This window comes from Phascolarctos cinereus, unplaced genomic scaffold (genome assembly GCF_003287225.1).
Source record: "Phascolarctos cinereus isolate Bilbo 61053 unplaced genomic scaffold, phaCin_HiC Scaffold_7;HRSCAF=346, whole genome shotgun sequence".
Taxonomy (NCBI): domain Eukaryota; kingdom Metazoa; phylum Chordata; class Mammalia; order Diprotodontia; family Phascolarctidae; genus Phascolarctos; species Phascolarctos cinereus.
In genome coordinates this window covers 172,143,121-172,155,436 of record NW_027556180.1, presented here as the reverse complement: position 1 = coordinate 172,155,436, position 12,316 = coordinate 172,143,121, and the positions used below count along the sequence as shown (strand labels likewise).

Below are 12,316 nucleotides of genomic sequence, written 5' to 3'. Positions count from 1 at the left end.
TCAAGTGATTACTGCCACAATGTCTAGATCTGTCATCTCTAGGGATAGGTGACTGGACTTGTGATTTCATTAGGACTAGGAACTCCTGGATGAAAAAACTTCTATCAATGCACATTGGCACCTACTCTGCAACTTCTAGTCTTAAGAGAGCTGCTTAGAGCACAGGTGTCAAATTTTACAGCCCACAAAATTCCTGAGTGCAGTCTGAACCAGACTTTAACTGGGAAAAGTATAATACACTAAAAATATAATAAATTATAGATAATGCTAATCTGTAGTTTTCTAAGTTAGCATACAGCCCACAGGGATCCACTTCTATTTGAGTTTGACACTACTGGTTTAGGACACTAAAGAGTTAAGTGATTTGCAGGAGTCACACAGTCATTATGTGTCAGAGGTGAGACCTGAACCCAGGTCTTCCTAATTCCAAGGCTGGAGCTATTTAAAATAAGAAGAAATAGGAGACATTCCTGTCTCCAACATCAAAGGCAGATGGAAAGATCCTAATTATACAGAAATATTTATAGCAGTACTTTTTGTGGTAGCAGAGAAATGAAAGCAAAGTAAATCTCCACTGATTGGGTAATAAGCTAATTGTACTAAAATAAAATATTATTGTCCCACATGAAATAATGAATAAGAATCTGGAAAAACTTGACATGTTCTGCATGAACGGATGAAGAACAAAGTAAACAGAACCAAAACAATGTGTACAATGACCAACCAGAAGGAGAAGAATACAAAAAGAACTTTGATCAATGCAATGAATGATCTTATTTGGGAAAAAAGATAACGAAGCATGTCTTCCTCCTTTTGGCAGAGAGGTGGAAGACTACAGGAATAGAACAAAACATATACTTTTAGACATGGCCAATATGTTGATTTGCTTAGATTAATAATTTTTTTTATTATAAGGACGGATTTTAACTGGGAAGGAGGAAAGTCACTGAGAAGTGAATGAAATGCTCAAAAAAACCACCTTTTAAAAAAACAGATGCCATTTACAATAATGATAAAATATATATCAGATATCTAAGTATTAATCTATCAAGACTTACACAAGAACTGCAGAAGGAAAATTATACAACAACTGTACAGAAATAAAAAATTAAGTAACTGTAGAGGCATTAAATGTACATGGCTGAATGAAGTCAATAAAGTAAATATAGCCATCATACTTAAATTAATTTGTAGCTTTAAAGCAATACCAGTTAAAATACCAATGGACTACATATCTTAGAATCAGATAAAACAACAATTAAATACATAGAACAAACTATCAAAAATATTGAGTGAAATTGTAAAAAAAAAAGACTTGTCCAGATGACTAAATCTCAAATTATATATCTATAAAGACTAAAATTATCATGTATTAGATAAAAGAAATAAGCTTAATGAAACAAATAATTCAGCACTAGAACCAAAGATACAGTCGACTAGTACTGCATAAACGTAAAACTAAAAAAATAGAGGATGAATTAATAATAACGAAAATCATGGGGAAAACTGATGAAAAACTATGTTGAAACTATGATTTTAAAAAATGGGACTGGAGCCATGCCTCACATTAACAAATTCCACATAGAGACTAATTTATTTATATAAGGTGTTCCAAGAAGTTGTAGTGCAATTTAAGCATTCATAGCTTAAGAAAACATATGGCATTCCATTATCTTCTCATTTTTTTTCCATGTCTGTTAAAATTGTCTGGCGCTGGAGAATTATTAACTGTTCAGCAAATGTAAGAAATTAGAAATAGATAAAACTTGATTATACAAAAATAGCTTTTATTCAAGTAATACATCAAAAAAAAAAGAAAGGAAAGAAAAAGATTGAGGGAAAATATTTGTTTGGTTTTGGTTTTTTTTTCTTTTTTTCGAGGCAACTGGGGTTAAATGAATTGCCCAGGGTCACACAGCCAGTAAGTGTCAAGTGTCTGAGGCCGCATTTGAACTCAGGTCCTCCTGACTCCAGTGCTAGTGCTCTATCCACTGAGCCACCCGGCTGCCCCAAGGGAAAATATTTGTGATAAATACTTCTGGTTAAAGTTTTATATTCGAAATCTATTTGAAACTGAGAGACTCAAAAGTAATCTCTATTCCCCTCCAAAATGCAGTCCAAGGCTATAAACAGGTAGTTTTTAAAGAACACAAATTATCAATTATCATAAGAGGAAGTATTCAAGCTTTTTAATAATTAGAACAATGCCAATATCACTATATAACCATTAAGTTGGCAAAAATAATTTAAAATGGTAATTTAGTGTTGGTGGACTTGTGAAAAGACAGCTGCAGTACTGAGTTACCCTGCTTACAGAGCTGTGAACTGGCATAATTTTGGAAAATAACATGGAATGATTATAAATAGTAAGAGTCATAAAACTTTTCTCTTTGGTCCAATGATTCCAGTTTTTTGATTGGGATTCATGACTCTCAGCTCTGCTGGTCACTACCTGTCTGAATTCTGACAAGGCTCTTCACTTCTCCACAGACGAGGAAACCCGAGAACTAGAGCAGGCTGGGTGGTTTCCCTAAAATTACCTAATCACCTCTGAAGTCCCTTCTAGCTTCAGATATATGATTCTGCGATTCCACTGGAGATCAGCAACTCAGCTGTGACCATGAGCCTTAGAGAGCTGCCTGGCTTCTGAGATGTCAAGTGATGTGCCCAAAAGACTACCCACTATACCACAATGCTTCTCAGTGACTCCATGATTGGGATAGGATGCTACCGAAAATGAAAAAGAGATGTTTGCACAAAGACATTTTTAGACAGTTATTACTTTTAATAGAAAACACTACAAATAATCCAGGTACCCAAAAATTGGAAGGTGGTTGAACAAATTATGGTACATAAACCTAAAAGGATATTACTGTGTCATAAAATGACAATTATCAAGAAATTAACTGCATTTATTTTGTATATGCAGAGTGTCCCAAAAGGCTCATTACAGTTTAAAGCTTTAATAGCTTTTTATATTTACTTGTATTAATATAGATAGTTTCTCTAACAGAATGTAAACTCCTTGAGGGAGATTTTTTAAAACTTTTTCAGAAATGTCTGACTTTGTGAACTTAGCAAATAAATGCTTGACTGATTAACTAACTGAATATAGTTGTTCTGTAAAAATATAATTGTTCTATAAAATTCAATTTATATGTTTGTTAAATTGTAAATAAGAGGAATTTATGATTTCATGTACAATGTTTTTATTTGTATATCTGAAGGTCTCTTTGTTGGTGGTTGCCAAGTTTATAAAAAAGGATATCTTTATAAAAATGATGTATAAAAGAGAAGGAATAATAAAATGGAACAAAGTTATCAAAATGACAGGAGGGGATAGGATAAAAAAGCATAGAAAGAGAGGTTGGTTTGCAAAGTAAGGGATTTCATTCTCTAGAACTGCGAGGAAGGAGTAGATAGGTGAATACACCAACAGGTTTTAATTATAATACAGTTGAGTAAACTCATGCTGGTTAGCCTCAATCTTCTCAATAAACATGGTGTAAAGTTAGGGGCTTGGAGAGACAGTATAAAAAAGCTGTTGTAGATAATGTGATAGTTAATTAGGTGAATAAAATAACTGCTATACAGTAGTGAGAGTTCAGCTAAAGTTACAAAACAAATTGTAACAGTATGGCTCTCTAACCAAGCCTCAACATTTGCGTATATTTGTCAACTTATGTGGCCACTACCCAGCACCAAAGACCACATATAATCTGCTTTCTGAAGAGTTTAATAATTTCAACAAGCATTTATTGAACACATCCTATCGAGTTCAAATTTGGCCTCAGATACTTACCAGCTGTGTAACTATTGTCAAATCACTTAATCTACATTAACCTGAGTATTCTTATCTGCAAAATGAGGATAATAATAGCCCCTGCCCCAGGATCACTGAGAGCATAAAATGAGATATTTTTAATACTAATACCATTAAGGAGTCAAAAGAATTATAAGACATGACCCCTGAACTGAGGGTACTATGATCTAATGGGGGTGGGGAAGACAAAGCTATAGACATATGAAACAACTACAAAACATTTCAATAAACATAAACTGGAGCATCTTTATAATAATGGCTTTAGATCCATGCCATGAGACCAATTTATAGGTGAGATTATAAAGTGACTTTACAAACACTTTAGTAGTTCAGCAATTCAACTCTGTATGATGATAAAATCTACTCTATGGCATCACATGGAAATTCCAGAGTCTCACATAATCTCAAAGGCAGAAGAGACCTCAGAAGCCATCTAATCTAATTCACATCTGAACAAGCATCTATCCTATCCAAGTGTTCACCAAGATTTCCAATAAATGTAAAAACACTACCTGCTGAAGCAGACTATTCCATTATCTGATAGCTCTAATTATTAGTAAGTTTTTCACTACAGCAAATCTAAATTTGCCCCTCTGCAAGGTGAATACAATTTTCACGTCCTCTTCTCATTCCTTTCTTCTAACTCTTTCTGTCTGGCTAAACAGCTTCAGTGTTAGGTAACTGGCTTTTCATCATGAAGTTTAAGACTGAATATGTTTTTCCTGGCTGACATATTATGGTGATTCATCTTGAGCTCGTAAGCAAGCTGACTAAAACCCCTAGATCTTTTTCAGATTGCTATCTAGTCAGAATTCCTCCATTTTATACCAACAAAGTGGACATTTAAAACTCAGATGTTATAACTTTACATTTATCCCTCATATTATGTAACTTATTTGAATCAGTTCAATGTTCTAGCCTGTTAAAGTTTCAATTCTGACTGTTAGCTATTCCTTCTAGCTCTGTGTCATCTGCATTATCTGCTAAGTATATTATCTATTTCTTTATTCAAGTCATTGATAAAAATGTAACAGCACAGGGACAAGTACATATTACTGTTTCATCACATTATAACCTGCCTTCCAATTAGACAAAGCCCACCTTCCAAGTAGACAGTAACTATCAAACAGTATTCCTCAGCTCTATCGATTCAACCAAGTTTGAATCCTATTTATTATTTAACCTGCATTTCCACACAATGTAGACTTTGTCAAATGCTTTACTAAAATCAAGTAAACTACAATATTCTTTTGAACTACCAGTCTAGTAACCCTGTGATAAAGGAAATGAGTTAAGTCTGCAAGACCTGTTACTTCATGAAGCCATGCTGGCTCTCTGTATTCACCAGATTCTTTTCTACATGACCAACCATTCCCTTTAGAATACATTCTAAAATTCTGCTCACTGACCACCTATAATTCACATAGTTCACTCTCTTTCCTTTTCTGAAAGCCAAGACACTTGCTTTTCTTCAATCCTGCAGAATCTTTCTTTTTCTCCACAAGCTTTCAACGCTCACTCACAGTGGCTCAACAATAACATTCGCCAATTCTTTTACCTCTCTTGTGATTATCAACTATTTTTGTTGTCTTGACTCCAGGCATTTTCACTGGTTGTTTCCAAGGCCTGAAATTCTCTCTTTTCTCACTTCCATCTCCTGGCTTCCTTCAAGTCTCAGCCAAAGCTTCATCTTCTGCGAGATGCCCTTTCCAATCCTTAATCTTAGGATCTTCCCTCTAAGACACCCCCAAATTATTCTGTATGTATCTTGTTTGTATACAGGTTTTGCACACTGTATTCTGAACATTAGATTCTGAACTCCTTGAAAGCAAGGACTGGCTTTTGCCTTTCTTCCTGGCTCTGCTATTTAGAACTCAGCACAGAGAAGGTGTGTAATAAATGTTGGTTGACTGTCCTTTATAGTTCAAAGATCATTTCCTTGGTAGAGAAAACAGAAGAAAAATAAGATATAAGTAACTGGGCCTTCTTTGTTATTATGAACATCTCATCTGCTCAGAATGAACATTTTATCCTTTCTTTGAACCTGGTTTTAAAAAGGCCTTTTTTTGGTTGTCCTGTTAAACGTTCATATACACACGCACACACATATCCCCTTTTTTTGTTTACCTTAGATCTCATCTGAGATGCCATCCTTTTGTATTCAACCTCTACTTCCTGCCCTTGCATCCATCTTCCATTTTTATACAATCCAAGCTGGTGATTCCTTTATATAACTGAACCTTTTCCTTCTCTTTATAATTGTATCTTTATCAATTTCAATGGTATGATTTGGCAACAGATTAAATAGATGGGGTTTAGAAGGAAGAGTCCAAGATGACACTGAGGTTGCAAATCTAGGTGACTGGAAGGATGATGGCGCCCTCAACAGCAATATGGGAGTTAATAAGAGGATACGGGTTAGAACAAATAATGAGTTTTGTCTTGGAAATGCTGAGTTTAAAGTCCATACAGTATATATGGTTTGGAATGTTTAATGAGCAGCTGGAGGTGAGACTAGAATTCAGATGAGAGATTAGGGCTAAATATAGAGATCTGGGAATCATCTGCAAATAAATAATACCTGAATTTATGGAAGCCGAAGACATCAACAAGTAATACTACTGAGAGAAAAGAGAAGAGGATCCAAGATAGAACCTTTGAGTTGACCCATAGTTACGGGGCATAACAAGGATAAAGATATAGCAAAAGACACTGATAGGGAATAGTCAGATAGGTATGACAAGAACTAAGAGAATGGTTATGAAAACCCAGAGATCATAAAGTATACAGTGAGTGAATGTCAAATGCTGTAGAAAGGTCAAAGAGGATGAGGAGTGATGAAAAGCTATTTCATTTGGCAATTAAGAGACCAATGATAATTCTGGAAAAAACAGTTTCAGTTGAATTACGAGGTCAGAAGTCAGACTGCAGTATCATTTAGAAGAGCATGAGAAGGAAAGAAATGGAAGAACCATGTACAAATGACTTTTTTTATGGAGTTTAGCTGGGAAGATAATGAGATATAAAATGAAAGTTAGTGGAACTGATAGGATCAAGTGAAAAGATTTTTTTGTTTGTTTTTTTAAAAGGACAGGGCATATCTGTATAACAGGGAAAGAGCCAGTAGATAAGGAGATTAAAGATTAGAGGGTAGGGATGATGATAATGGGGATATTCTTCTGGAAGAGGAAGATGGGGATGAAATCAAGGGTGAAGGAGAGTAACTGGTGTAGGCAAGGACAAGGACTACCTCTTTAGGGACTGGAGCAGAAGAGATGATGTGGATGGGGAAAGGGAGAAAGGGAGCATCTACTTTCAAGGATGGTGTCAGTTTTTCAGTGAAGTATGAGGTGCATTCCTCACCTGAAAGGTGGTACCAGAGGAGGCTTGAGGAGAAATGAGAAAATTTGGAACAGCTGCTGTGGTGCACTAGCTAGAGAACTGGTTAGAGAAGTTGGAAAGATTACCTCACCACAGAGAGCACCCAGGTAAGATTGATAATATAATTTTGGAGTGAACCCAATTAGCAGTTTTGTGGTTCTCTAATTCCTTTTAACATCATATGAATGGAAGTGAAAAAGGATGATGTAATCTATGGCCAGAGTCTGGTGAGATGTGCTTGGCAATAGGATTCAAGGGCAGAGAACAGAGGACAGTATGGAGCTGAACTGATGCACACAGTCAAGACTGAGGAGGAAAGAGTGGAGACAGTGCATGGGGATGAGCTAGGAAAGTAGTAAGGTATAAGCTGACTGGAAGTCTTGGTGGGGGAGGAATAACAGGATTAAGGGTCATAAGACAAAGGAAAGGCTGAAAAAAAGATTATCATTAGACAAAGGATTTGGGAATTTGTAGAATCAGAGAATTTGAGAATTGGAAAAGACCTCAGCAATCATCTAGCTTCTGCTTGAGAGCACTAAGGATGGAGAATCTATCACTTCTCAAGGTAAGCCACTCATTACCATCTTTGTACAGCTCTATGTTTTTCCTGTCATCATAACTAAACTGGTATCTGAACACAGAAGGTGAAGAAGGGTGGATAGGAAGTTCAAGGGTATGATCATTTTTGTGTGTAGCTGAGATGGAACAGAAAAGCAGGTCTACAGAACTGAGCTGAGGACTTGGGAAGTTACAGCATTTGTGATCATATCAATGTAAATATAAAAGCAGAACTGGTATAGTTCTGTACTATATGTTCATGAAAATAATTCTTCTAGTTGTTTAACTTTCATAATTTTGAAATATTTTCAAGAGTTAAAGACAAACTATCATGACAGTTTTGCTCATTTTCTACCTCAGTTTATGAATAATATCTTTACTGTAACCTACACAGTGACTTCATGAGTGACAATACCAAAAAAGCATTTTTAGAAATGTTTTAATATTTAATTAGGTGAAACATTACTGAATAAGTATTCGATGACCACTATTTCCTACAGCATCACTGTAGCAAAATAAAAAGGTATTCTGGTGTATATTAAGAATGCTTAGAAAGAGAAGCTCCCACTAAAATCCTACTCTGATGTCGCATCATGATGAAGACAATCCTAGCCAGATTTTCTGAACACTATGCCAGTGAAGTATCAGTTCTGGTATGTCTTAATCAAGATGGAAAACCTTTAGGTACAGGCCTGGGGAAGGACTGACTGTATGTTACCAGAAGATAAGCATAAGTTTGGATATACTCTTTACTAGGTTGTTTTTAAGGTGTTAAATTTTTTGGCCACAGCAATTTACGAAGATTACCTACTAAGTTAGGGATAGGTGTTGTGTGATCTGCAGAAAAAGTACCTACTAATAACATTACAGGCCACTGAAGTACTGAATTAAAATGAAAGACTTAGAAAGGGAAAGTAGGTAACAAAAAAGTGACTATCTACAAGAAAGAAACACTTTACATAGTTAAAAAAGGTATCAAGAACAATACAAATAAGAAAAGTTAGCATCTTACCAATATAAGCTTCAGAATCACCAATGTACATTTCAATGCAATGCCCAAGCATGGTAACGGAAAATGTGTCATCTCTCCTAAGTCCAAGAGCCTGTCAAAAAAGAGGTCAGAATATTTACTAAGAGAAAAAGAAATACATTTATAAAATTCTATAAAAGCCTTGTTTTTCCATTTTGTGTAAGTTGTCCCACCTAAGGTAACCTGTACAAAGCAACTGTTTATGAAGAATGGCCAATTAAAGCAATAAGAGTAAATATTACACCAATATCTAAAAATACTAGTTGTTTTCATAAAACCATAAAAATTTCTGACAGCAACACCAAAGGATGTTTTGATTAAATTTCCTTTTAAGATACCACATGGATACAAATAATATCCACACATTTTATTATTTTTCTTCCATGTCATTTTTAATTTCATGAATTAAACGGAATCAAGTACTGTTAGTTGGTTGTGTATTTTGTCATTCTGTCATAATATTTCTCCTCTGCAAGTTATTAGATACATATAGATATGTTAATTCAATTCTCAACCTGGTTTAAATGTTCCAGCAGACAAAAATACATGCCTGCATTTATTAACTCATTAATATAAAAATTTATGATAAATAGCAAATCAATCAATAATCATCAGTTAAATATGCCCAGCACTATCTCAAATCTCAAACACAGGCTCAAAACTGTTTCTAAGTTTAATGAGTTACACATCCTATAAAATTATTTTCTCTTGCAAAGAAAAGAGCATAGAAGGAACTCTCTACTCTTTTCCCCAATTTGTCTGATGAAATTCAATTCATCCTTCAAGGTTAAATTCAAATATTAAATTCCATGAAGGATTCCTTAATTTCCAAATATACCTTCCCCCAACTCCACCCAGTTTGAATAAAATTCTTTTTAGATTTCTAAAAGCACTCTGTTTACCCCCTCCCTGTGCAGTTACCGTAGCCTATTGAGATTACTTTTGTGCAGTCTTATTTCCCCTACCAGACTGTAGGCTACCCAAGTGCACAATGCCTTATTCATCTCTATATGCCCTACAACATCTTGTGCATAGAAGGTGCTTAAATATATATTTGTGGAATTAAATCTTGCAACTTTAAGATAGTAAAAAGAAAAAAAAAGAACCCAGCAAAAAGGATTTTTAAAAATTGGGTATAGTTTAATTTTAATTTTAGTAAGGTATAAATTGAAGATATACCGTGTGAAAATAATCAACTGCACTTTCAAAGTTGCCCATTAGGCTGTGTATATAACCTATGGCAGAATAGGTAGAAGCATTCTGGGGAATCAACACTAAGGCTTGACGATGGTACTCTAGTGCCTCTTCATACTTTCTGTAAAAAATAAAAATAAGTTGATATTGCATACATTTGAAAAAGACCAAAATCTCAAGTTTTATTTCTATGTTCCAAGAATACACATTTTCAGAAAAAACATCACATAGTATCAGTTTACTCAACCTGAACAGTATTTTCTTTGCCATTGCCACCACAGACATTATATTGAACAGTTTGATTATTTCCTTTAACTACATCATGCTTAGGAATATAACCTAAACATATATATATATATATATATATATATATCAGTTTATCACCACCCTCCTCAAAAAATTTGTATTTTTGGCCTATTCAACTTGTTAAAATGAATTTTACCTATTTACCACTTACTATATAAATATTCTAAAACCTTTATAGTATGTTACTTGTATCTAGCTATTATTTATTATTTGTACTAGCAACATAGTAAAGTCAAAAAAAGGTTTTTGAATCAGGAAGATGTTGGTTCAGCTACTGTTTCTGGCATATGTTGGCTGTCTGACCGTGGAAAAACACCAAAAGGTACTGCAACTTTATATTCCAATGTTCTATACTAAAATCCACTAGGGAATAGAATTTTTATTCAATAAAAACCACTAGAAAACTAGCAAAAAAAAAACCCCACAAGGGTTTAGATCCACAACCCATACCATCCACAAACTCTTAACTGGATAGCAACAAAGCAGTTGAAAAATTATTATTATTATGTTTTTACTTTTTGGTGAGGCAATCAGGATTAAGTGACTTGCTCAGGGTCACACAGCTAGTTAAGTGTCAAATGTTTGAGGTTGAATTTGAACTCAGGTCCTCCTAATTCCAAGGCTAGAGCTTAATCCACTACACCACTTAGCTGCCCCTAAAAATCATTTTTAAAAACTCTAAGAAAAAGGAATACTATTTGTCTCAATTATGGACAAATAAAATCTCTAAAGATAACTCAATTTAAATAATTTAATAAGTTCTATTTGGCAAAAAAATTAAATTTTTTTGTATAACAAAAATCCACAATCTCTAAAATTAAGGAAAGAAAACATTGGGGAAAAATTGAAATAAATATATCAGATAAATGATCCTTAAGGGAACTGACACATATATCTAAGGCCAATGTGACTTTTCCTAATGGACTAATGTTCAAAAGACTCAAAGAGACATTTTATAAAGAAATTAACAAGTGAAGATTCTGGGAAGATGGCAGAGTAGGTCAGAAAATTTCAAACTCTCGAGATTTTCCTCTACAAGAGAGATAAAATAGTGCCCCTGAGTGAACTTGGATCCCTGAAAACAAATAAAAGTTGGGCCAGACTAGGGGTCCTCTCGGGACAATTGGAGAAGATCTGAAGAAAAATCCCTGGACTATTTCCTCCCAGTGAAGAGTAAACAACTCCAGGCTAGCGTTGCTTCAACAAGCAGCAAGCCTTGGGGTTAGTTGGTTTGGGAGGCTGTCTTAGCCCCAGCTACAGGAATTTTTACCCCAGGGACAGTGAGGGGAGTTGGGCATCTGACCTGGGGAAGATTGAGGGAACCTCAGCTAACCGAATGCCAAATCCAGCTGTGCTGTGCAGTGGGGCCAGGGCAAGAAGGGACCAGCACACACCTGTTAAATGCAGAAGCAGTGGGGCGGGATACCAATGGCTGTGGGCAGTTACAGGAGGCTAGAGGTCCCGGTTTGCATTCAGGTTCAGAAGGGAGAACTGAAGAGGATTAGAGGCCAAAGGCACCATCCCCCAGACCCAGGACTAGAGGTGATTATAAAAACTAAACTATTACAAAAAAAAATGCACAGGCAAAGGAGAAAGAATCCAACAACAGAGAGCTACTATGGTTACAGAGAAGATCGAGTTGTATCTTTAGAGGAGGATAATGAAGCAAAGAAACCCTCTTCTAACCCAAAGCGTTATGTTGAATGGTCACCTGCCCAAAAAGAATTCACTGAAAAACTTTAAAAATATTTTAAAAATAAATGAGATTGAAGAAAAACTAAAAAGAAAAATAAGAATAATACAAGAAAAACAAGATTATGAAAAGACCAATTAAAAAAGGAGATCCAGAATCTTAAGCAAGAAAATGACTCCTTGAAAATGAGAATTGGGCAAGTGGAAGCCAGCAAAGTTATAAGAGATGAAGAAATGAAAAAGATAAAATATAAAGAATGAAAAAATAGAGAATGTAAAATATCTCATAAGAAAAACAATAGGGGCAGCTAGATGGTGCAGTGGATAGAGCA

The 12,316-nt window shown here is 35.0% G+C and overlaps 1 protein-coding gene across 1 annotated transcript in view; it reads right to left on the bottom strand.

Annotated features, from left to right (window-relative positions):
• The window catches only part of CDC16 (cell division cycle 16), a 64,113-nt gene that overhangs the window by 9,067 nt on the left and 42,730 nt on the right, over positions 1 to 12,316 (bottom strand). Inside the window, exons 16-17 of the mRNA XM_020965169.2 lie at positions 9,972 to 10,107; positions 8,775 to 8,865 (exon numbers count right to left, since the gene is read on the bottom strand). Of these exons, the coding sequence (XP_020820828.1) occupies positions 8,775 to 8,865; positions 9,972 to 10,107 (227 nt within the window). The remainder of the gene's footprint in view (positions 1 to 8,774; positions 8,866 to 9,971; positions 10,108 to 12,316) is intronic.